This window comes from Abramis brama, assembly GCF_963993115.1.
Source record: "Abramis brama genome assembly, chromosome: 14".
Classification (NCBI taxonomy): domain Eukaryota; kingdom Metazoa; phylum Chordata; class Actinopteri; order Cypriniformes; family Leuciscidae; genus Abramis; species Abramis brama.
Genome location: NC_139976.1, coordinates 33,562,864 through 33,590,790, shown reverse-complemented (window position 1 = coordinate 33,590,790; position 27,927 = coordinate 33,562,864). Strand labels below are relative to the sequence as shown.

The following is a 27,927-nucleotide window of genomic DNA, read 5'->3' as shown; positions in this document are numbered from 1 at the left end:
ATGAAATCTGAGTGAAAATGAACTCTATACATAACAAAAATGTGACTATAACATGCAAGGCTACCAAAAAATGAATAAGAGGACCATTCATTATGGCTTTTTTTCTGTCTATTTTCTCTAAATTCAATTTAATTATGTTCATATCTTATAGCTCTATATAGCTATACTCTGCATCTAAATGTTGCTCCTCTCGTCCTTTCTTCCCTCCACAGATTGAATTTAATGCCTTCTGTTCTTTCTTTCCTTTCTTCCATCTCTGACTTGAATTTCCTTGTTTACATTAAAAAAATGATACATGTCAACTATAAAATAACCAGTGCATGTCTATTTGAGAATAATTACTGAAGGTTAAAGGTCACCCGCTTTACATGAATCCCACTTTACTGTCCCACTTTATCTAACACATTCAGCCAAAGTGGGCCAGCAATATTTAAACACAAATAAACTTTAAGCCTTTTAGTCTTTGCATTTTATTCCTTGTTAACTGTAGTAACAAACAATAATATTTGTTTAAATTTAGTGAGCAACCTTAAGTTAAGGGTTTTCTTTCATATTGAGGGAGTTTTCTGATGTGTGGCCACGACCACCAGTGTCATATTGCATCAACCAAAACTATTTTCTCATTTAAAGAAGTAGTGTCTGACAGTACAATCGAGCTTAAACGACCCACTTTACCTGCAAACACCCTATAAGCTAAATCAAGAGCGTAGATTTGGTTTGAACATTGGGGGGGTTGAAGTTTGGGTATGCCTCCTGATATTGCGATCATGGTATAAATATTGGGGGGGTTGTAATGCATAGATTTAAATATTGGGGGGGTTATCTCCCCCCCAACCCCCCCACAAATTACGCCCCTGAGCTAAATACATAAACGTACATGGAAAATAGCATAATAGCAAATAAACTCTGACCTTAAATAAATGAAGACAGGCATATGAAATAGTCAGCTTTTAAGGCTTTATTTTTATACGTCAGTAAGTGCGTATAGAAATATTTTATGTTTTTGGAATTTTAATTTAGTTGTTTTGAAACTCGTGTGAAATGTCCTACACATCACAAAAGAGTTGTAGAACAACCATATTTTTCTTATGCTTTATTTTTCATTAATGAATGATTTTTATTGTCACTTTTATACAATATTAGGCTATTTCTTGTAAATGCGATTGTTTTTTTTCTACTTTACATTACTTTTCTGTTTTATTCAACTATGCTGATTGTTGGTTGAAATATTTCATTCATTTTCTTCAGCCATAAATCCAGCATTAAGAAAATAATAATTGACTTTCGCCGTGTGTTTAGAAAAGCATGCTGTTGTATTGACACAGGTCATCATCTCGCTGGAGTCTTCAACACACTCAATGCTGCGCACGAGTTGCGCAATCGCTCCAGTCGTCAACAGGAACACGACGAACCTTGCGTTCATTTCCCATCCTGCCTTTCGCGTCAGCTGATCTGATCACATCGCCTGTGCTCTTCTGTTTTCCTGGATCAGTGAACGAGAGTGACAGATATCACACGACTCGTGCTCATGTCGATTCGGTAAGAGGAAAGATAACACTTCAACCATGACCGTGCATTGTTGAATCGCCAGCGCGAGAGAAAAACGCAGAACAAACATGGTGAGTGGACGAGCTTCGCTGTATATGTATTTGGAATAACAATAACGATAGCATTTCTGTCTGTTGTGTAATGACAGATTCGTGAGCAATAAGAAAGTCTGTATATGGTCGTGTGTTTGTTTGGATGCTTCTGAACTCATGATTAAGTTCATTCCCAACGGAGATTAAATAAAATACTTTTTCGAGATGAAATGCTACTGTGTTGACCATGTAAACAATGCTTCTGGGTGTCTTGTCGTGTTATTCTTTCATATTCAGTGAGTGAACTGACATGAATTTTGTGTTGTCTTGAGTCTCTAGTGCAAATCACATCAAAAAGAAGTACACTTTAATATAGGCTACTTTGAAAAAAGAGTACTTATCACTGGAATAATGTAGTTAATAATAGTAATATGCTTAAGTGCAAAGTGAATGTAATTTGTTTGGACACTTAAATGTATTCTAACTTAAATTTATATTTAAAAAAATAGTTTTTTGACCCACTTAAGTAGGACTTGAGTACATTTTTAAATGTAATTTCATAATTACTTCTGTTTTCTTTGAAATATGGTTGAAGTGTTTTGCTGAATGTACATACAATCATTTACTGGACTCAGGTTCAAATGAACATGTTAACATATGCATGTACTTCATTGACGTGTGAAAGAATCTATCTGAAGAGGAAACTTGTAGGCTTGTGTGTATCAGTTCCACTATTCGCTGCCTAAACAAAGACTGCCAGTAATTACGCTTTTCTTCTCCTCATTGTGTTTTTATTAGCTACCCTATAATGTCCTTTATTATATGAACATGTAGGGAAGTGTAACACCATCAGTCTAACAACCTAGAAAAGATCTACAGATGAAATCACCATTATATATGAGCTGAGAGAACAGAATTAGTGTCATTTAAATAAGCAAATTCTCATGTATAATTTGATTTAAAAAAAACAGGCACAAAAGTATTTCATGTACATGTTTAAAAAAACATCATGGCTGAGAAACACGGAGGGCTGTAACACTTTCCAGCGTAGAACAAAAGATGGCACAAAATGAAAGAGTGACCAACATACACACACTCACACTGACTGTTTGAGTCGTTTTATGTGTTTCTGTATTTGCTTCTGGTGTTATTTGTGTTTTGAATGAAAATGTTACCTAGAAAACAGCGTCCATTATTTGTGTTACATCCCGTGTGGTAGGTTGCAACAACAGCACTCTTTTTACTATTAATTTACTCTGATTCAGATTTACACTGATAAGTTGTAGATTTTGAAACTACTTAAGTTTGAGGCTAACACATAATGGAGAATGTGAGACTGCATTACAGTGTTACAAAATGACTGTGCTGCAGTGTTACAAAATGTTACAACACTCCTGATCTCCTCTATAGTCATTTGTCTCTTTTGCAGTGTGTAAAGCTCGACTAATCGAAGCCAGAGGAGCCATGCTGGCCACCCAAACACCTGAGAGCGGCCCAGAGGCAAAAGATGTCAAACAGGTTTGCAACTTCCTCATCTTTTTGAAGATTAGTTGGATTGTGGACATTACAAGCTCATTGATATGAATGTTTTGACTTTTTGTTGAGCAGGTTCTTGGAGGAAATTTAATTTGCGGGAACCAGGATTTGTTCTTGTAAACCTGCGTTAAATCAATGATGATGTGTGTTGTTTGATGAATGTTAAAACATTTTCCTATCACGGCTTAAATGCAGAGAAAACTATCAGTAAGCCATGCATAGGTTGATTTGCATGTAAAGTTAACACTGTGGCACTATTATAACATTGTTTCTCGTTCGGTTTTAATAGTTTGTTAAAAGGAGTTTATAGGAAGCCACAGTTTGCGTGTTGTCTTGTAGATGTCAGACCGCACACATAATGGAAACTAGACAAGTATTAAGCTTGTGAGAGAAGTGCTTTATGCTTTCTTTCTGGCCATTTCCTCTTTATTTGCTTAAGACTTTTGCTATTAGCTGCAGTTCTGTAGCACTTTATATTAAAAAAAAATTTCAGGAATAACTAAAGCAAGACGAGGAAAATGTGTACAAAACTGTTCAGATTCAATCGCTCCATTTACACAAAACTTAATGCACAGATTCAATCAGATTAATATTTTGTGCTATCTGATAAATTCACTCAGGTAGCTGTGTTTCGTTAGCTCTTTAATTCTTACTATTTATTTTTTTCAAAAGTTACGATAATGAAACAAACAACAAAACATTTACAAAAATATATATACATACTGTACTTAACCATAAAATATACAAACATACAATATACATACGTTCTTGGACTAATCGTCATATAAAAATATACATACATGCACACAAATTTTATCTTTCAAAATGAATAAAATATATTTAAATAAAATAAAGCAAAAGAATCTAATAAAAAAAGTTGAAGCACACAATTACCCAAACATTGTACATTAAGGCTTACAAATAAAAATTATTTTATCTAATTGATCACTTATTTACTTCAGTAAAAGCAAAACTTAATTTAATCTCCCAAGAAACTCTATAATTTTGCCCATTTCTTTTTAAACATATCTTCTTTACCCATTCAAACTCTTGACATTTTTCTAATGGTGTATTGTTGTTATATTGTTTCAAATATATTTTTTATATTTTACATTTAAGACTACCTTTCCAACTAAAATAATACTTGAGTTTAATAAGAGTTTTTTTTGTGTGTATGATCATCCCAAATTACCCTATATGAATTCAGTGGTAATTTAAGACCAATAGACAACAACAAAAAGGCAATATCAAAATAAATGCATAATGTCCTCTTCTGAACAGGAGGATTTTTATAAAATTGATTTAATCTGAAAATCCAAAAATGTTACACTTACAGTGCCTTGCGAAAGTATTCGGCCCCCTTGAACTTTCCGACCTTTTGCCACATTTCAGGCTTCAAACATAAAGATATAAAACTGTAATTTTTTGTGAAGAATCAACAACAAGTGGGACACAATCATGAAGTGGAACGAAATTTATTGGATATTTCAAACTTTTTTAACAAATAAAAAACTGAAAAATTGGGCGTGCAAAATTATTTAGCCCCTTTACTTTCAGTGCAGCAAACTCTCTCCAGAAGTTCAGTGAGGATCTCTGAATGATCCAATGTTGACCTAAATGACTAATGATGATAAATAGAATCCACCTGTGTGTAATCAAGTCTCTGTATAAATGCACCTGCTCTGTGATAGTCTTAGAGGTCCGTTTAAAGCACAGAGAGCATCATGAAGAACAAGGAACACACCAGGCAGATACAGAAAGATTTCCCAAGCTTTAAACATCCCAAGGAGCACTGTGCAAGCGATAATATTGAAATGGAAGGAGTATCAGACCACTGCAAATCTACCAAGACCCGGCCGTCCCTCTAAACTTTCAGCTCATACAAGGAGAAGACTGATCAGAGATGCAGCCAAGGGGCCCATGATCACTCTGGATGAACTGCAGAGATCTACAGCTGAGGTGGGAGACTCTGTCCATAGGACAACAATCAGTCGTATACTGCACAAATCTGGCCTTTATGGAAGAGTGGCAAGAAGAAAGCCATTTCTTAAAGATATCCATAAAAAGTGTTGTTTAAAGTTTGCCACAAGCCACCTGGGAGACACACCAAACGTGGAAGAAGGTGCTCTGGTCAGATGAAACCAAAATCGAACTTTTTGGCAACAATGCAAAACGTTATGTTTGGCGTAAAAGCAACACAGCTCATCACCCTGAACACACCATCCCCACTGTCAAACATGGTGGTGGCAGCATCATGGTTTGGGCCTGCTTTTCTTCAGCAGGGACAGGGAAGATGGTTAAAATTGATGGGAAGATGGATGGAGCCAAATACAGGACCATTCTGGAAGAAAACCTGATGGAGTCTGCAAAAGACCTGAGACTGGGACGGAGATTTGTCTTCCAACAAGACAATGATCCAAAACATAAAGCAAAATCTACAATGGAATGGTTCACAAATAAACATATCCAGGTGTTAGAATGTCCAAGTCAAAGTCCAGACCTGAATCCAATCGAGAATCTGTGGAAAGAACTGAAAACTGCTGTTCACAAACGCTCTCCATCCAACCTCACTGAGCTCGAGCTATTTTGCAAGGAGGAATGGGCAAAAATTTCAGTCTCTCGATGTGCAAAACTGATAGAGACATACCCCAAGCGACTTACAGCTGTAATCGCAGCAAAAGGTGGCGCTACAAAGTATTAACTTAAAGGGGCTGAATAATTTTGCACACCCAATTTTTCAGTTTTTTATTTGTTAAAAAAGTTTGAAATATCCAATAAATTTCGTTCCACTTCATGATTGTGTCCCACTTGTTGTTGATTCTTCACAAAAAAATTACAGTTTTATATCTTTATGTTTGATGCCTGAAATGTGGCAAAAGGTCGAAAAGTTCAAGGGGGCCGAATACTTTCGCAAGGCACTGTATAAAGGATCTAAAATATTTTGCAAGCTTTTAACATGAACACCACAGAATATGATAATTGTCTTTGTATCTTAATGTTGACATACATAGAAAGTGATTCATTCAGACCTAACATATCATCTTAAATAGGTAGGTCAGATGATCAGATTAAAAATAGAAAGGATGTTTTTGCTGTTGTTTATACTATGGTTTATACACATGCAGCAAGATCTAATCTGTGCCCGTTTCCTCTTTCGTTTATCATGATTGACACAAACTCAGTGTTTTCTAGTCACCTTGGCTTCATTCTTCCCAGAAACTTCACTACTGAGGTTTTCATGCTATTTGACTTATTTAAAGTTGCCATGTTGAATTTCCACAGCTTTGATTGACAGCGCTTTGGCGCATTTGTAATCAGTCAGCTGACATCAGGTGACAGTCTGTCTGTAGGTATTGCTCACATTCACATGGTAAAACACGATGACTTCTCTGTTCTGCCTTCTTCTCTTAGATCCTCAAGAGGCAGCCTAATGCTTGCAAAGCATTGTGTACAGTTGTTTTGTTGTTGCAAGAGCTTTTCTTGATTCGGTCTGCTGACCTAAATGTCACGATCATTCAGTGACCTGATCTCAAGCCAACCATGCATTACAATCAATGCAAATTACACACCCTTAAACTTTATTGACTTTGACGTTTTTGCTGGATCACTAAATAAAAGACTATTGCTTTCATGCATTTCCTGGTATTTTCCTCCATGGTTTCTTTGTTTTGACATCTTGTCAAAGGAAAGATGTCTAAATGGATGCATTACAGAGTCAAGTCACCTTTATTTATATAGTGCTTTATACCAAGGTCTTTCTGAATACTTGATTCTGATTGGCTGGAAGGTGTGCATTAAAACCGATTGATGCACAGGTTGTTCCAAGTCAGTTTAAAGGTGAACTAAGTAACTTTTTTACCTTAACCGAACAGCTTCGGAGTCATTGGAATAGTTATATGACTTTTTTCGGGTTGAATGGTGGTCGTCTCGCACCCCCCAAGCGCCTGTGAGCGGAAAAACCACCCTTGCAACTTTGGGCCGGCGGGTACTTTCATGCCAAGTATCGCATGATATCAGGTCTCGCGATGTAAGGAATTGCTTTACGGCAAAAAAAAATTTGCTAAAATTCTGACATTATTGCGCTCCCTCACGCTGTTCGAACCCGAATGAAGAAGACGTTTTAAAGAATGTCCCATCTGCTTTGATGTCGTTGATCTACTAGCCTCTGGTATCTGAGAGTCGCCAACGAGTTTTTCGACAGTGTTGTCAAATATCTATTCCGAAGCTGTAGGGGGAGCTCTAGAGAGAAACCTGCGAGCAAAAAGCGAGAATACAGCGAAGAAATTCCCGAAACTGCATAGCCCTACTTTAATTATCGTTCTATATTAATGCGCTGTTTTAATTGAAGCACACACACTCATTCGTCACTCGGAGTCAGAGATCATGCTGCTCACACACAGAAACATTCAGGAGCACAGAAACGTATCAACGCTGCTATTGATAAAATAGCTTCGCTATTGAATCGCTTCATTATATTTCTCAGCAATGAGGGGGTAATCGCTGGTTTTGAAGTATTTAAACTCACAGCTTCGTTGTTAATAGAGAGAGACGCTGCACAGACGCAGGTAATTCACACAGGCATCTCTCATCTCTCTCTCTCGCTGAGATTTCTCGATTTCTCTCTCTCTCGATAATTAATTCAAATAAATGCTATTAGTTCAAATAAATGCTATTAGTTAATTAGTTCAAATAAATGTAATCTTACGGCACTACTTTTTCTCTGTGTCTGATTTAAATAGGACAGAATGCTTGATCTAACTGATGAAAATAACCAACCATTTTTACCCTTCCGGTCAAATATTAGCTTTAAGTTTTCAGTGCTGGCAAATGACCATGGTATTAGTGGGATAATCCACAGCTAGCTGTGCATTAAACCATTTGAACCATTTGGAGCAGTTGTGGCCTAATAGTTAGAGAGTCAGACTGGTAACACAAAGGTTGAGGGTTCGATTCTAAATACCGGCAGGAAATGACTGAGGCCATTGAGCAAGGCACCTAACCCCCAATTGCTCCCCGGGCGCCACAGCAAAATGGCTGTGGGTGTGTGTGTGTTCACTACTCACTGCTCCTAATGTGTGTGCACTAACTTGGGTTATGTGTGGGTTAAATGCAGAGGACAAATTCAGAATATGGATTACCATATTTCCTCACGTCACTTTTACACTTTCAAATGAATGCACTCCACTTTGCGTCATGTAGTTCTTTGCCTCTACGCCGTGCATTAAAATCGTTTAATGCACATCTAGCCATGGATTATCACTTACTTATACTATACAGATTGTTTCAAAACAGCTTCAAAATAATAAACTGAAAAATAACAGAATCAGTGATGCAACTAAAAAGTGACAATATTATCAACTCAATGATCTCAGTTCAATAATTATGTAAAGGTCATAAATTATGAAACTAGTTCAATTCAGCTATATGCAGCTCTGCAGAAGACAATAGTGTCATTGTTCAGCTCAATTCAAGTTCAGTTCATGTCAGTGTAGTCTAATTTACTGAATATTAAACAGAGTGATATTAACCCTTCTGTTGTTCTCAGTGGATCAAGGAAAAGATCGCACGGACGCTAAAAGCCCTGCAGAAGCGTTACATCACCACGGACACGGCGGTCACCAGCGAGGACCTGGAGGCGAACCTGCTGTGTTGTGCTTTGGAGGCGGTTTTCATCCATGGAATCAAGAGCAAGTTCATCAGATTTGATGGAGGTAATTTGCGCAAAGGAGGATCACGAGGAGCGCTTCCTCAACCCGTCTTCTGGAGCCTGTTGAAGACCGTCACACACAGGTGGGTCATAGGTTAATTTAAATTTATTTTAATTGAAATTCACCCTATCTATTTTTAAAATGCATGTTTTAGGTCTTACTGTGAACAATTTATTTGTGCATTCGTTTAATTCTTTTTAAAGGGTTCCTATAATGCTCTTTTCACAAGATGTAAAATAAGTCTCTGGTGTCCCCAGAGTGTGTATGTGAAGTTTTAGCTCAAAATACCCCACAGATCTTTTTATAGCATGTTTTGACCTTGTAATGTTTAATTCAAAATGTCATAACTGGACCTACATAAGAGATCTTATGACCCCAAACTTTTAAATGGTAGTGCACCCACCAACCAATTTCCTTCTTTCAGCAAATCTGTTAGCGAAGGCCACATAAAACTTTTTTTTTTTTATCTGAAGGCTCACTGGCTCCCATGGCCTCAAGGGATAGCATGTCTCTTGAATTTTGGATGCATTGGATGCTAGAGGGAACTAAATGTTATTAATGAGCCTTCTTGGATTAAAGTATACACCACTCTTTTCAAAATCATTCCTACACATTTGTTTTTTTTACTGACCAAGTTGATTGATGTTGGTTCATGCTTCAAAATAATTTTAACCAAGTCTTTCCAAGTGAGCAACCTGTCACCCGTTTGGAAACAGAAATAGGCATGTCAGGGAGAGACTGTGAGGATTGTGACAAGCCTGTAGGATTAGTTGAATCATGTGGTTTAGTAATTGGCTCCAGAGCCTATGGGCAATAGTCAAGTGACACTCACTCACTCGGTACTCTGAGGCACTTTGACTCATGCTTGAGGGTTTCTTTCGTAGGTAACACAGTAGGAAAGTTTTCAGTCTTTGTATTGAGTCTTGAGTGAAGGAGGAGGAAGTCGATAAAGACAGTACTGACAAAATGTCTAGTATGGAAATCACAGTACGTCGCAATATGATGCACATCACAATGCGTAATTTTACATGCATAAAGATGTAAATTCTTGTGTGGTTCATTTCACTTTGCCTTGTAGAAGTGACAAAATAGAGAAATGGCAGTATTTGTCAATGTTTTCACTTATTTAGATGATCTTTTCTGAACTGGAAAAATAAATATATGAATGCACATAAATAAATAAGTATTGACACAATGTTGTGAGAAAAAGAATTGCATTACAGTATATGAAAATTTCATCAAGTATTCACCTTTATGTCATTCCCAACTTAGGACACAAAAGAAGATCAGGATAAATCCTCAGAGAGTTCTGTCCATCCATTTCAAAACTTTAATGCTTTAAAAAGTTCATAAAGACATGAAAGTAATCCATATGAACCTAGCGGTTTAATCCAAATCTTCTGAAGAGACACAATTGCTTTAAATGATAACAGGTTTAATTTAGGCTTTTATTCATTTATAAACATTGATCAATGCACATCAAACATGGTAAACGGAAGATCAAGAACAAACATTTTTGGTTCTCGAGCCTCAAGCAAGCACGTTTGAGCTTCCGTTTACCGTGACTTTTCAATTTTGGATGAACTAACCCTTTGAGTGATCACATGCAACTCTTTTGATTCTATAGGGATGTAGTTCAAGAACTGGAGCGTCTAAACTTCATAAACTCAGACATTGGTCGCTGCAGAGCATGGGTTCGCCTGGCTCTAAATGACGGGCTTCTGGAGTGTTACCTGACCTCACTGCTTCGCGAGGGGTCCAGATTGGGCTCCTACTACCAGCCCGGGGCTCTTCTGCTGGACCCGGAGGATCGCGAGGTTCTTCTCACCCTGCTGCAGGGTTTGGCCTCGATGACCTTCCAGCTCTCCTATAAATCAGCTGTGCTGAATGAGTGGACCAACACACCACTGGTCCTCGCAGGCCTTTGCCCCCTCACGCCTGCCGACGAGCACCTTCTGGGCCCCAAGCGCAAGGAGTCTTGGGATACAGTCTCACAGTCATCTGCAGGGTCCGGAAGCTCAGATTGGGCTCAGGAAGCGATTCAGAGGGAGTCGAGGAAAGAGCAAAACGAGGGCTGTGAAACGAACACTCCGCTTACCTCATCAAACCTCAGTCTGAATACGTCAGGATCGTCACAGCTGTCCTCCAGCCTGAGCTCTGATAGTCTGCTTCAGGGTCAGGAGCCCAGGAGTCCTGAAAAGGAACGCTGGAGTTGTGACGTGGAAATCAGCCACAAAGCACAACAGAACACCGTCACAGAGTGAGTAAAAGTTAGTCTATTCTGTTAAGACTTGTGACATGTCTCAACCAAGCGCAATAAAGTGTCAAGTGATAAATCACCTTGTTTTAAAGTCGGCGTGAAATGGAAGTTGCGATTGTCTTTTTTTCCATGTTTTGATGTGCATCCGAGTGAAACGTCTTCTTGAATAAGAAAACAATGGGTGGGATGTGATTTTGTCCGTGAGGAATTGATTGGATTGTTATGGTTTGCTATTGGTGGTTCTCATGTGAGTGACAGGTTATTCCGCCCTCATGCCAGTAAACCAGGGGTGCCCAATCCTGCTCCTGGCGATCGACTGTCCTGCACAGTTCATCTCCAACCCTAATCAAACACACCTGCCTTTAATTTTCAAGTGATCCTGACGTGCTCTGAAGACCTTAATTGGTTGCTTCAGGTGTGTTTGATTAGGGTTGGAGATGAACTGTGCAGGACAGTCGATCGCCAGAAGCAGGATTGGGCACCCCTGCAGTAAACACATCATCAGAGAAGAGAAGTGATGTTGCTGCAAGAGGGAGGGGAAGATATTTTGATTAAAGATTACGAGGCACATGAATTTAAATTTAATAAATCATTTATAATCAATACTGCAAACAAGAATTGTTGATTCCATGATGACTTTAATCAGAGTTGTACAGAACTACATATTTTCAAAATCAACAAGTTGGGTAACTTAATAATTATTCTAATAATAATAATAATAATAATTGGTCTGAATAATCAATCAACTATTTGGCCATATAATGGAAATGATTCAGGGTCATATTTAGCAATATACCAAAACCTGCCTAGGTGCTTAATTAAATAGGCTACATTCCTTTTAAAAACTAAATGGTTACCTTCTCTAATTGACTCGTTAGGTGTTGGTCAACTAGTTGGCCAGCAAACCACCTGCAACCATCAACAGCGTCATGCTATAAGACATTTTGTCAGTTGCTTGGTTTTTATTTTCATAACCATCCAAAATCCTTTCCTCAGCTGTATATTAAGAATCACATTTGTAATGATTGACTGGGATTTTGTCACTTCATGCAGCATTTCACTGACACTGAGCTCAGAAAACTTGCCTCCATGTATTGAAAGTTGTTGCAAAGGTTCTTGTTAGGATAAAGTTTCCTGAAGGAAATGCCAGAAAAATTATTTGAAAAATTCACATTTGAAAGTAGTTGTTGTGTTGTCTGAAGTACTTATTTAACATACTTGTTTTTTTGTAGAGAGAACAACTCCTCTAGTCAGGATTTGAAGAAGGAAGACTTTGATGCGTTCGTGCCAGCTCCAGATATTCAGCTCCAGAGTGACTCTGCCAAACACGCTGGGACAACGCACATGGACACGGACACACATCTATCGGAAGCACACATCACAGAGGGATCTAAAGCAAGCTCAGAAAAGATATCAGCTGAAGCGTTACTGGAGACAAAAGAAGGAACAACGGAAGAATCCGAGATTCTAGTTAAAAGCACAAGACTAAAAGTCAAACATGCAGTCACTGAGACTCAAGAAAGGGAGCAGAAGAGACAGAACAGAGACTCATCTGTTGAGTCCCCTTCAGTTTCTACTGTTGAGAAGACCTCTGACCTCAGTAAAGATCCTGTCACTGTTCCTCCAGAGACCTCTGCTGCCCCTAATGCAGTAGAACAATACCGAAATGCTGCATACAGACGTTCCGCAAGTACCGTCAGCAGGAAAATATCCTCAGACTCTCTGTATTCCTCTTGTGTGAGTGTGTTCAAAGAATCATATTCTCTCTATAATATCCTTTAATATTATAGTAATGTTAATATACCAACTGACAGGGATCCTGTATATTTACAGCATTAATTGATAAATAAGAACAATTGATTTGTACTGTCTCTGATGTATATCTAAAATATATTGAATCGAATCGAATCGGAATCAAATCAAATCAAAAGCTTGTGAATCAGAATTGATTCATGAAATTAATATTCATGTCAATACTTAGCCCTATTTGACCCTGAGAATGGATGCTAATAGATGATGTAAAATGGTCTCTTAAAATCTGTTTGTCTCTCAGAAATCCACATCTTGGATATCCGAGGATGACTTTTACAAGCCAGAAGAAACGGGCAGTTCTGAAGCATATGCCGTCATTGACATCACGCAATTGAACGGGGAGGTGACGCCCACCTCTGAACCGGACACCCTCCAGCCCCCACCAAGCGTAGTGCACCGGAGACAGAACGGTAAGATGGATAAAACACAGGAATTTGCTTATGCCAATTTCTTGATTAGTAACTGCTGGAAGACTTTTGGAAGCCCGGAGCTGCAAAAAAGTGCTATTTCATCTGTCTATTTTTGTTGCCTCTGATGTGTTATCTGTGCTTTATACTTGAACTATTTCCTTCTTGCAGAATAATGACCGTAAAAAACTTTGCAGACATACACTACCAGTCAAAAGTTTTGGATCGGTAAGATTTTTAATGTTTTTAAAAGAAATCTCTTCTGCTCACCAAGGCTGCATTTATTTGATAAAAAAAGTTTACAATTTAAAAGAACTGTTTTCTATTTTAATATATTTTTAAATGTAATGTATTCCTGTGATCAAAGCTGAAATTTCAGCATTATTACTCCAGTCTTCAGTGTCACATGATCCTTCAGAAATCATTCTAATATGCGGATTTGATGCTCAAAAAACATTCATTATTGTTAACAATGTTGAAAACAGTTGTGTGCAATTTTTTGATGAATATAAAGTTCAAAAGAACAGCATTTATTTGAAACTGAATCTTTTGTAACATTATAAATGTCTCTACTGTAACTTTTGATCAATTTAATTCATCCTTGATGAATAAAAGCATTGATTTCTTTCATTTCTTTCCCCCAAAAAGTAAAATAAAAAATTCTTACTGACCCCAAACTTTTGAACGGTAGTGTTAATGTTACAAAAGCTTTCTATTTCAGATAAATGCTGTTCTTTTGAACTTTCTATTCATCAAAGAATCCTGAAATAAAAATGCAAATAACTGTTTTCAACATTGATAATAATGAGAAATGTTTCTTGAGCATCAAATCATCATATTAGAATGATTTTTGAAGGATCATGTGACACTGAAGACTGGAGTAATGATGCTGAAAATTCAGCTTTGATCACAGGAATAAATTACACTTTACTATATTCACATAGAAAACAGCTGTAATAAAATTACACAATATTACAGTTTTTTTTTGTATTTTTAATCAAATAAATGCAGCCTTGGTGAGCATAACAGACTTCTTTTAAAAACATAAAAAATCTTACCGATCTAAAACTTTTGACTGGTAGTGTATTTACACTTTCCTTTGCTTGGTTTCTAGATTAGTGCTAGATTGAATTTATATTGGTATAAAAAAAGTTTCCAGTAGTTGAAATGCTTTGTGTTGGTTCATGCACTGAACTTTAGGTTTGAGGTCTGACTCCAGGTATGATTGGGGTTTAAACCAGGGAAATGTACGAGGAAAGCTCCAGGCGATCCTGAAGGTTGCACTAGTAAAAAGTATACCCTGGGTTGCTTTGAATGCAAATCATCTGCCATTTTTCAAGTTAGAAGCCTGTAGACTGCAAATGTTTATAAAATGACAGCTTTACCATCTCTGTCTAAAATACCCTCACATATCTGTCATATTTACTGTTTGCATTGCCTTTTCATGGCTTCTCACTTATTAAGAGAATGGGTTCAATACAACCTAATATCTATTGACATGCCATGGCATTTAAGACATCATTTTGACTTGTCCCTTGTTTTAAAAAAAGGAAGGCAACAAAATACATGTTAAAGCGCCCCTATGATAGCTTTTTCGAATATTACCTATCATATCAGAATCTATTTATCATTTATTTATATATATATATATATATAGTGCAAATATACCACTGCAATATATATTTAAAAACGTTACATTCAACCTTGAAAACAGCAATACGATGAAAAAGACAGATGTTCAATAAAAAGTAGAAATCGTGGATGTGTGTATAAGATCATCTGTGTGTCTCTCTCAGGTCTTCCTAACCCGTTCAGGGGTTTGCTGAAGCTGGGTCAGCTGGAGCGCCGCAGTGCGGTGGGCATGTGGTGGGATTACTACTGCGAGCTCTCTCCGTTTGAGTTACGGCTGTACGTCAATGCAGAGGAGCGCATCTGCTATGAAAACCTGTCCCTGCTGCGCTGCGAAGATGTCCGCCTGTCCTCCGGCTCCGAGGGCCGTTTTCGGCTGTCCTTCCTGAGCAAAAGAATCTACCTGCGGGCACCGTCTCATGGGGAGGCTGAGGACTGGGTCGATCGCATCATGGAGGCCATCAGCAAACTCCGTCCCATGATGAAAGACGAACAGTGGGAGGTGCTGCATACGTCCAGTGATCAGGAGATCCCCTCGCCGGCACCCTCGAGCCCCGAACACATCGTCTCAGAACTTCCAGATCCCCCTCAGTTAGATTGGACCCGTCATAAGGACCCAGAACTAGATGCCATAAAGGAAGCGGTGGTCTATCAGAACTTGGAGGAGAAGGGTTGGCGGTCTCTTGTGCTCTCACTCTCCCTGGAGACCCTCAAAGGTTTCCTGGTCCAAGATGACTCCAAGACACCCCTTTTCTCACACCCCATTAGTAACATCAGGGATGTGGTTCCAGATGTTTCTCTAGGTAGTCCTGCGTTTTTTAAGGTTCTGACTGCGCGGGACACACTGACGCTGAGGGCAGAGAGCGGCGAGGAAGCCCGAGGATGGAGGAGTCTGATCAGAGGAGCACTCGACTCGTATCTGGAGACGGAGGATGATGGAGCGCTTCAGGGCGTCTCGTCGCCCGGCGGCGTCCACAAACTGGTTCAACACAGACTGAAGGGAGATGGGGAGTTGCTGTCGCACTTGTCTGAGGTCCCTAAGGAAAGAGGACTAGACGCGCAAAATTACAAATGTGCAGGTATGAGAGGATGGCATGATGACTTTTCTTTTTTACCTGTAAATTATTTAGAATTATAATCAAATGAAATTCATACAGACAATGACTTTAACTGTTTGGCTTTATTAAATATAATAAAGGTATAATTATTTTGTTTATTATATTATTATTATTTCCTGAAGATAAAAGCATCAAAGTAGTTATCATATTTGAAGAAAATATTTATCAAATCAAGTTGGTGTAACATGCAGGAAGCCACTTTGTTGTCATGTGACAAGAAAACCAGTAAACAGGAAATGATACCACAAAGACGACCCATGTAAACTCTAGTAACTGTAATTTTTAGATCATGGGGTCGGTAAGATTTTTTGAAAGACGTCTTATGCTTTCCAAGGCTGCATTTATTTCATGACATGCACTTATAATTCCAAGGCTGCATTAATAAGAAACATTTCTTATTATTATTAATGTTGAAATCAGGATTAAAAATATTCTGGATAATTTGATGAATAGAAAGTTTAAAAGAACAGCATTTATTTCAAATAAAAATCATTGGTGACATTATAAATGTCTTAACTGTTACTTTTGATCAATTTAATGTGTCCTTGCTGAATAAAAATATTAGAATTTTTTAAATCTTACCCATGGTGTATACAGTGAGGAAAATAAGTATTTGAACACCCTGCTATTTTGCAAGTTCTCCCACTTGGAAATCATGGAGGGGTCTGAAATTGTCATCGTAGGTGCATGTCCACTGTGAGAGACATAATCTAAAAATTAAAATTAATTTTTTAACTATTTATTTGTATGATACAGCTGCAAATAAGTATTTGAACACCTGTCTATCAGCTAGAATTCTGACCCTCAAAGACCTGTTAGTCTGCCTTTAAAATGTCCACCTCCACTCCATTTATTATCCTAAATTAGATGCACCTGTTTGAGGTCGTTAGCTGCATAAAGACACCTGTCCACCCCATACAATCAGTAAGAATCCAACTACTAACATGGCCAAGACCAAAGAGCTGTCCAAAGACACTAGAGACAAAATTGTACACCTCCACAAGGCTGGAAAGGGCTACGGGGAAATTGCCAAGCAGCTTGGTGAAAAAAGGTCCACTGTTGGAGCAATCATTAGAAAATGGAAGAAGCTAAACATGACTGTCAATCTCCCTCGGACTGGGGCTCCATGCAAGATCTCACCTCGTGGGGTCTCAATGATCCTAAGAAAGGTGAGAAATCAGCCCAGAACTACACGGGAGGAGCTGGTCAATGACCTGAAAAGAGCTGGGACCACCGTTTCCAAGGTTACTGTTGGTAATACACTAAGACGTCATGGTTTGAAATCATGCATGGCACGGAAGGTTCCCCTGCTTAAACCAGCACATGTCAAGGCCCGTCTTAAGTTTGCCAATGACCATTTGGATGATCCAGAGGAGTCATGGGAGAAAGTCATGTGGTCAGATGAGACCAAAATAGAACTTTTTGGTCATAATTCCACTAAACGTGTTTGGAGGAAGAAGAATGATGAGTACCATCCCAAGAACACCATCCCTACTGTGAAGCATGGGGGTGGTAGCATCATGCTTTGGGGGTGTTTTTCTGCACATGGGACAGGGCGACTGCACTGTATTAAGGAGAGGATGACCGGGGCCATGTATTGCGAGATTTTGGGGAACAACCTCCTTCCCTCAGTTAGAGCATTGAAGATGGGTCGAGGCTGGGTCTTCCAACATGACAATGACCCGAAGCACACAGCCAGGATAACCAAGGAGTGGCTCTGTAAGAAGCATATCAAGGTTCTGGCGTGGCCTAGCCAGTCTCCAGACCTAAACCCAATAGAGAATCTTTGGAGGGAGCTCAAACTCCGTATTTCTCAGCGACAGCCCAGAAACCTGACTGATCTAGAGAAGATCTGTGTGGAGGAGTGGGCCAAAATCCCTCCTGCAGTGTGTGCAAACCTGGTGAAAAACTACAGGAAACGTTTGACCTCTGTAATTGCAAACAAAGGCTACTGTACCAAATATTAACATTGATTTTCTCAGGTGTTCAAATACTTATTTGCAGCTGTATCATACAAATAAATAGTTAAAAAATCATACATTGTGATTTCTGGATTTTTTTTTTTAGATTATGTCTCTCACAGTGGACATGCACCTACGATGACAATTTCAGACCCCTCCATGATTTCTAAGTGGGAGAACTTGCAAAATAGCAGGGTGTTCAAATACTTATTTTCCTCACTGTATATCCGATATTTAAATCTTTTATGATATGGCAAGGTTACTTCAGGTTTTTACATTTCATTTTACATTTCTATTTTTACTTGGTTACACCACGTGACATTTTTCTATACATTTGACAGAAATGTATGAAACCAACAAGAATGCAAATATTACATTAGAGCTGTGCACATGCGAGCCGTCAGCCACGTGTTTCTTTCCTTTGTGAGACTGAGGAAATGTCGATCTTGAAGTGTTTTTCACTGTGCCTGTGCTCTCTGGCACTAAGTAAAAGCTCTTGTAAACGTGTACCCAGGTTGCCCTCGGCAGATCGGCGTGTCTTTCGGGAGAGCCAGACTCTGTGAGTTCTCAGGCCAGTATTACTGTGATTCCTGTCACCAAGGAGACACAACCATCATCCCCTCCCGCATGGTGCACAACTGGGACCTAACAACACGCCTGGTGAGCACGAACTACTTCATTTCAATTATTATTATTTTAAAAAATATATATTTCTTTATGAATTTTTTTGCTTTTAAAATATCAATAAAATGAATAAATATTTTTATTAACATTCACTTCCCATTTTTCTTCATTGTAGTTCTTCCTGTAGTTCTTCAAATTTGTATTGTCATATTTTTACAGCTATTAAATTAATAATCAATCAAGTATTTTTCCTTCTTTTTTTTAAGCTTCAAGGCTTTCATTTGATAAAATTCACAAGAAACGGGTAACGCTTTACAATAAGGTTCCATTCATTAACATTAGTTAATGTATTAACTAACATTAACTAACAATGAGTAATACATTTGTTACAGTATTGCTTAGTCTTTGTCAACGTTAATTAATAAAAATACAACTGTTCATTGTTTATTCAGCTCAGGTCCATTAAATGATAGTAACATTTTTGATTTTTAATAATGTATTAGTAAATGCTGAAATCAACATCAGCGAAAATTAATAAAAGCTTTAGAAGTATTTTCACTGATAGTTCATGTTAAGTAATATAGTTATTGTATATAAACCTTATTGTAAAGTGTCACCATGATATGCTGATGTGATTTATACACACCTGTTCATAAGTTTGGGGTCAGTAAGATTTTTTAATTATTACTTTTATTCATCAAGGATGCATTAAATTGAACAAAAGTGACAGTAAAGACATTTATGATGTTATAAAATATTTCTATTTCAAATAAATGCTGTTTTTGAACTTTCTATTCATAAAAGAATCCTGAAAAATAAGTATCACTGTTTCCACCAAAATGTTAGCAGAATTTTTTTTTTTTGATATTTTCAAACAATTTTCAACATTGATAATAATAATAATACGAAGAAGAAATGTTACCTGAGCAGCAAATCATCATGTTAGAATGATTTCTGAAGGATCATGTGACACTGAAGACTGGAGTAATGATGTGAAAAATTCAGCTTTGCATCACAGGATTAAGTAAAAAAATTCAACTTATTCAGATAGAAAAAAGTTATTTTAAATTGTACTGAACCCAAACTTTTGAACGGTGGCGTGTACAGTGTACGCCAATAATTGTGATTTGATTCAAAGACATTATTATTCTTCAGCTTCTTATAACATATAACATATCAGATTTCATGAGATCAGGAGAAGCGGCTTCTCTCTCTTGTGCTTATTTGTTACAGTCTCTATGTCCTTCAGCTGTGTGTGACTGTGCATGTCTGTATGTTCAGGTTTCAAGACAAGCCTTTAAGTTGCTGACTCAAATAGAGCACGAGCCGCTTCTGAACCTTGATGTTTTGAATCCTGACCTGTTTGATCACACTGACACCGTGGCTAAAGTGCAAACCCTGAGGCAGAAACTTCGTTTCCTCGGAGACTACATCCTGATCTGCCGCAGCGGGATCAGCAAACAAGTCCAGCCGAGGTGTGTTTGTGTGTGCTCTTAGATGCATGTTTATCATTTGCACACCATTACAACTTTAATAGATGTTTGCAACAGATCCGTAACAAGTTTTTTTTTATTTCCAGACTCCAGCAGAGGACTTATTTATTGGATAACAGTGATGTATACAGTGTATTGGACTTGCAGCAGGTATTTATTCTGTAAAAAAATTATCATGATTTTAACAGTAAAAGACATGTAAATTGGTAAACAGTAAGTTTCCTTACCATATACGGTGAATAACTGTAATAGATCTAACCTTACATTTAAAATATTGTTAAATTTGCAGTTTTTGGAAGTAAAAAAGAACAAGTGGTATAATTTACAATTAAGTGAAAAAATTTAAATGGACTACTTCGTTTTTTCTTATCAGTTATGTACATTAGGGATCTAATGTTGTTAAATGAATGTTTATTGCATTACTTTAGTGTCATGTGTGTTACCATGATGGTGTTTAGTGTTTGTGTTAATGACACAGCTTTTATATATTAGTATTTACCTTCTCAGCTTGTGGAAAAGCTGCTTGTGATTATCATGTGACTTTCTCACCGCCACCTGTTTTTGGTGGTTGTCAGTGTATTACAAAGGTACAAATATTAGTACAGATATTAGTATAGGTTGGTATGTTAACATATCAGTTAATGAAATGCATTTTTTACTGTAAATTTAAGCTAAATCTGTAAAACCTAAAATGTTAAAACCTTATTTTTCATGGTAAGTTTCACTTGCCAGTTTTTTAACCGCATATTTCATGGAATCTTTTTCTTGTTGTTTATAATTTTAACTAAGGGTGTGCGATAGGTATGATCTATGATAATATTATAATTACCTATAAATGATGTGCAAACTGACTTTAGCTAGGTTTCCATCCACCTATTTTTATGCGAATTTTGGGATATCTCATAAAAACATGCTGGAAATTTATACGCATCTTGACCCAGCTTCATCAAGATGCGTATAAATGAAAACATTTGCATAAAAAACGTATGGGCTCAATTGAGGTGGATAATGTTTTTCTACGATAAAAAGACGTGCACATAAACTACAATGGAAACACATTTACCGAATACATCCCTCGATGTGCAACAAAACACTCACGTGACTTTGCGTTAACAGAGGATGTGATTGGATAACTGGACTAACTAGCGGACCAATCGCATCACACAGCATCTCAAATGTTGGTTTGGTCATTCTAAAATGTCTGAGCCAAAGTCTGTCATCAAAATGGTTGACTATATTTACCTCCCAGAACTGTCTCGCACAATTGTGTTCCCAAACACCATGCATATGAACGCAAGATAACTTGACAGCATTATTTGCGTTTCGTCTGTGTCATTTATGATGCCACAGTGGCTTTCCCGATTGCAGAGACTTGTGCCATTTGTGCCATTTTCTCAGTAAGTGATTTTTACTTTTTTTTAAAAAAACAATTTTGCGCATAAGTTAAATTCGCAACTTTTGATGGAAATATAGCTGTTATTGAGGTCTGGAAAAACCAAATGAGTTTCCTGTCTTATATTTATATCAAATTACACAGTTCAGCCATTTCACGAAATCGTGAGTGCTGTTTCTCCTGAATATCAGCATGTCATATTGATTTTATAGAACAGTTCAATAAACAATATGCTAACATTTTGAATTATATTTTGAGACCAAATAGTCATTTTCTGTATCTGCTGTTTTGTCAACAAAAATTTCCAGATGAAACCTCTGAAAAGATCTGTTGTTCGTGTCTGAGCAACACATAGCGGCGCTTCATTACCAGAGGTGGACAAAGTACACAACTTCCTTACTTGAGTGAAAGTACAGATACTACTTGTCAAATATTACTCTGTTACAAGTAAAAGTTGTAAAGACCGATTTTTACTTAAGTAAAAGTACAGAAGTACTAGTTTTTAAAAGTACTCAAGTATCAAAAGTAAAAAGTAAATGTCAATGCATTGTTTTATTATTGTTGCATTGTCGTTGCATTGTTGTATGTAATACTTACTGTACCTCATGCCTTTGAATCTATACCTGCCTACCTACCCTCATATCAATATCAAATTTATTTCTAGAACACAGTTCCAGTAGTGGGATTGATTGTGAGATTGAATAAGTGCACTCAATAACGTCCACAATGGTTTCAGACACCCAAATGGCTGTTCCCTCAAATAGTGCCCTATAAAGTTTTTTGGCTTTTAGTATGAATATGTTCGCCTTACTGTTATCTATAAGCTAGTGTGCTCCAAAACAATGACAAAATTCGCATTTAGAAGACCAAACCCAATGTTGAAAATGAAAATCAGATTGATGTCAGAATCCAACGTCAGATTGACGTTAATCTCCAACGTTGGACAGACGTTGTATTGTGGTTGAAATTGAAAATCTGGTTGATGTCAGAAACCAACATCAGTCGGGTTCTGACGTCAACCCGACTTTCATTTACAACCAAAATCCAACGTCTGTCCAACGTTGGATGTTGACGTCAATCTGACACCAGGTTCTGACGTCAACCCAACTTTCCCTTCCAACCAAAATGCAACCCCTGCAACCAAAATCATCCCCTGACCGACGTTACTACTTTCTACTCAAGGACCTTGACAGAAATGTAGTGGAGTAAAAAGTACAATATTTGTCTTTCAAATGCAGTGAAGTTAAAGTAAATAGTTTCCAGAAAAATGTATACTCCAGTAAAGTACAGATACTCAAAAAGTGTACTTAAGTACAGTACTCAAGCAAATGTACTTTGTTACTGTCCACCTCTGTTCATTACTGAATGAATCTGTGTTTTTTAACAAATCAGTTTAATGAATCAGCCGTTTGATGAATCATTTGAATGATTAACTCTGATTCAGGTTTCAGTTTCATATATCATTTAAATACATTTTTAATTAGTTTTAGGGGGCAGATATTGCCTCATAGCACAGAATATGAAAAGTTTCGGGAGTCAGCTGTCCACAACAGGCTTAAACCAGCCACGGTACCAGCAAAATATTTTATTATCATCAACAAAATTCCAGAAAATACTGAGGTATATATATATATATATATATATATATATATATATATATATATATATATATATATATAATATTATTATTATTATTATTATTATTATTATATATATATATATATATATATATATATATATATATATATATATATATATATATATATATATATATATATATATATAAATAATAATTATTATTATTATTATTATTATTATTTATTTTTTTTGTCAATATTGCACACTTTACTTTACATGATCAGACTTGTGTTTTCTTGCACACAGATAGCAGACGGACACTATGAATCTTACCTGCAGTCTCTGATTGAGTTTGGGTCCAAGCACGTGCACAACTGTGACCTTTGCACCCAGAGGGGCTTTATATGTCAGATCTGCAACTCTGACAACATCATCTTCCCTTTTCAGTTTGACAGCACCTCCAGGTATTGTCATATAACACACATTATACCTAAAATATATATAAACAGGGTTGCCAGGTCCCAGAAAAATGTCCATCCCTACCAACTCAACAAAAATGAAAACTAGCCTAATTCTTGTCTACGTCCAATCAGTTTTTATTTAGATGATTTTAGCTAGACTAGTTTATGGCCACGTGTATACAATAAAGTTTCAGGAGAAAATGTGACGGTTGCAGTATTCTTGTAGTGTTGCCATGTCCACTTATTATAAGCGTTTTGGGGCTTGTTGTTTAAGCTTCACTCATATAGCGATCAAGTAGTTATTAAAGTGGGCAGTTGTAGGTCGCGATATTTTAGTCTTATTTTCAGCTTAAAGCATTTGGATTTATTTCGGTTTATTCTTGTTTAGTTTTTATTTCTAGCAAGATCTAGCAACACGAATGAGTCAAGGCTTGTAGGCTACCTCTTGTCCTGTGATTTCTTGCATCACACACGTACAGAAGAAAGACAAATCTCTGATGTGCGTTTTTATACGTCATTAACAACTAATTGGTCAGTTCGGATCCGTACACACTGTAGAATTAATGTAGAGTTAATTTGGTTGTAGAATGTGGCTCTCACTCCTATAAATGACCGTGTACAGAACAGGGTGAAGTGGTTTAATAAAGGGGGTTCGATCTTTTGAAATATGAAATTTTAGTACATTTTACTGTTCAAATCATTTTCATTTGTGACAATATAAATATACTGCCGAAATCCAAGTTTGTATAATTTTTTACTGTACCAATGTTTTTTCATGAACCATTAAACTTTGCATATGACAATGCACAATGAGCCCATTTTGTGAAATTTCTCAGCCGCCACAGAGTTAAATTCTTTAAAGTGGACATAAGGCCTTGAAATATAACGCACTGCCCTGACGAAAGCCACATTTTAAGCGCTTTTTACTGTATCAGCCTTTTTAAACGGACACAAGGCTGTAATATTAGAGGTAAACAATACTGCCCTATGGAAAGCCAAATTTAGAGCAAATAGCTTTAGTTTTCTTCATAGTAAAATGCCAGTGACTCTCAAAGGAAATATGTTATAGACAGTATACATAAAACGGAAATTGTAATGCGTGGGCACACAGAAAAAAAAAGCCCCGCTCGCATGAAAAGTTTCTCATCAGCACGCAAAAGTCTGTATATTTTTTATTTTTGCAAAGGTCTGTTTAGGGGCTCTGTAATTTTCAAAATAGGCAAAATGTGCTAAAAGCACAGCCCTGGCAACACTGAATATAAAACACCACACATCTACTTTCACTTTTACATCATTCACACACTGCTGTTCTGACTGTGACTGAATTTTTCCCACCACTTTAACATTCACATGACTCCACCAGGGAGCAAAAGTGTCTGCACAGCAGTCTCAAAAAAATGGTGTAAAAGTTCAAATTAGATGTGTGTGCTTTCACTTTCACACCATTTTTTTTTTTAGATTGCTGTGCCGACACTTTTCATCATGAGAATGATGGTGTGACTGTGTGTTTTCTGTCTCTCAGGTGTAGTGTCTGCAAGACGGTGTTTCATTCCTCCTGTAAGGCCAAGTGTCCGGTCTGTCCACGCTGCGTTCGAATACAAAAGTATTTGGAGAGGGACTTTGGGGACTGATTTAGCTGTTTGTTAAAAACATGAAGGTTTCTAAGAAAACGGTCATGTGCCAAGTTCTCTGTTGCTGTCGTATCTACAGAGCTCAAAATCCAGGGTTAGTACCATATTATTGTAAAGTTATCTTATTTTTCTCAGTTAGCTGACCAACTGGAAGCGCTTGATCTGTATTTCACACTAAGAGTTTATTGGACTCATCAGAAACTCGCCTTAAGTGCACTTATTTACACATACATATGTACATATTTACTCACATTAGAACACCCATGTATGTTAATTCCTGAGATGTCAACAATGCCAAACAAACAATGGTGGAAAAACTGTTATTAAAGCCATGATTTTTGCTTTTTAACTTTATAAACACACCAACATTCAATGGTTAATCTATTTCTCTGGCCTTCACTTGTTATTCTGTAGGTTTGTGTTTGGAATCATATGTCTTAGTTCTCCCTCTCTCTCTCTCTTTTTTTTGTTTTTGTTTTTTGTTGCGTAGTCATTATTGATTTAGTCCAGCCAATAAAATCATATTTATGAAACTTAAGACAATTAAATGCCAAGGATCTTAAAGCTCTTGTTTTTATATTTTCTTGTTTTTTTTTACTATTGTTTTACATCACACATGCCAAGTTTTATATGAAGCATTACTAGTTTACAAAACATTGTGTGCATTAATAAGTATATTCTTGTATATGCAGGAATTGTACGCACCTATTAAAGAAGGTGATTAATGAAATTATGAAACGTACTAACACTTACAACCTCCTTTAACGGGTCATTTTTGTACTATACTGTGCCTTTATTTTCGACTTTCGTTGTAGCATTCATTATCACGAAAATGGATTGTTCCAAAAATGTAACTATTATAAGCCAATGTGAATTATTAATGTGTGCCACAAAATCAGAAAGTCTCTGTGGATGATAAAAAGGATCAACTCTTTGTATATATTTGATTCTTGGTTTAATGAATGTCCATTCTTAATAATTGATTTGCCTATGAAGGTTGACCGCTGCTTCATAAGCACTTGTTTTAGATTGGAAACTGAATGAGAGAGATTACATTTTTCTTTTTGAGTTCTTTTTGTTTTGTACTTCTATTTTAACAATGCTGTTTTTCCTGGTATGTTTATGACAAGTTCATTACATCACCTGTTAAAGGAAAAACTCCCAGATGACGTTCTTGTCTTTCTTATCTTCTGTTTTTCCACTCGGGGCAGTGTCACCTAAGCAAAAATTGGCAGGCAGATACTCTTTTAACAGTCATGAATACTGAAGCTTTTGTTTTGATTTAAATTTGATGTTAACTCCTTTTCTTTCATTATTAATAATTCTTTCAGAGTAAATGTTTTCATCCTCATAATAATGTGCATTTAGTCGTTTAGCAGACACTTTTAACTGAAGTGTTTATAAAAGCCAACAATATTTACAGTACACATAACTCCTGGAAATGTTGTCTGTGCTCCTGTGTGTTTAAGCTGCTCTCTGATGTCATACTGTCTACAGGTGTATGTTCGTGCCAATGTAACTTAAAGAAACAACATTCCCTAGAATCATCAGCTATAGAAAGATGGATACATATTTTTGTCTAACTTGTCATCCTCCTCAAACCACATCGCGCTGCATTTGTCTCTGACTGGTTCTTCTTGTTTTCTTACCTCCTGGCACTCTTTTTCTGTCTGTGTTTGTTTCTTTCCATCCATCATCTGTATACAATACACCAGTCTATACCAAACAAAGTCCATCTAAAAATGTGTTTGTAAGCATGTTAGAATCTTAAATTAAGTCCAACTTGTGTAACTAAACCTGGATCACAGTTTGAATAAATTATTTTTACTTTAGATCCTACAGAGAAAAACTTTTTTATGCACTGGTCAATTTTGAACGATTTTGCTTCCATGACATGTCTTTTTTCAGACTAGAGGAAAGAAAGCATCCAAAATGCATATTTAAGTGTTTATTTTATTACACTTCTTCTGTTTACATCTGCATGGATTTCAATTACAATTCAATTACAAAGTCAATACACGATCAGTACTTTTTCCAAAGTGTTTTGTCTTACCTTGATTCACTTTGGTAAGCCTATTTTACACCGTGCGGGATGGTTTTCGCGGGAGATTGTGTTCATACGTCACTCGCCCGTGTGTGTCTCATATCCGTAAATAGAGAAAAGTTGCTCTGGCTCCTTTGAGGCTTGTATGGTGTGGTAGTGGCATAGGTTAGTTGTCACAAAGGGCTAGAAAGGTTGACATGGAGCATGCTAAATCTCAAACTGCTGGGAAATCACCCGTTTTAAACAAACGCCGAACAGAGGAGAGTCTACTGGCAAAAAGAGAAGGCGACAGAGTTCATAATAAAACAGGTATCAACACTGACTAGTAGCAACTAACATTGACTAATAAGGCTTTTCGGAGATGGGTGATGATGGATTTTTTAAATAAAAGCATCGCGGAGAAGGCTTTTTTTTTATTTTATTACACAGGTGAGTAAAGTATTTTATTGAGCAGATAAATTGTCATGTAGCTCTCTGAGTTCATCATAAAGCATTATGAAGGGTCATCCACACAGTCACGCAGAGCCGAAGCACAACCAAAACAGTTGTTTTGTGTTCTTCCACAAAATGCATGGAGTTTTGTTTTTTAATCGCTAGAGGGCTGTTAAGTTAAAGGCCACGAGTTTTTTTTTTTTTGTTTTTTTTTTTTATAGAAATCTCCACTTTAGCAGCAGTTACATACAATAAACTTT

The 27,927-nt window shown here is 36.9% G+C and overlaps 1 protein-coding gene across 1 annotated transcript; it reads left to right on the top strand.

The window, feature by feature from the left end:
- Positions 1-1,424: 1,424 nt before the first annotated feature.
- plekhm1 (pleckstrin homology domain containing, family M (with RUN domain) member 1) lies at positions 1,425-27,023 on the top strand. The gene is made up of 12 exons (XM_084135710.1): positions 1,425-1,619; positions 3,010-3,098; positions 8,662-8,906; positions 10,452-11,084; positions 12,317-12,821; positions 13,138-13,306; positions 15,100-16,011; positions 18,526-18,671; positions 19,917-20,110; positions 20,215-20,278; positions 23,406-23,563; positions 25,083-27,023. The coding sequence occupies exons 2-12, from the start codon at positions 3,045-3,047 to the stop codon at positions 25,189-25,191; spliced, it is 3,189 nt and encodes a 1,062-aa protein (XP_083991836.1). The 5' UTR covers positions 1,425-1,619; positions 3,010-3,044; the 3' UTR covers positions 25,192-27,023.
- Positions 27,024-27,927: the final 904 nt, after the last annotated feature.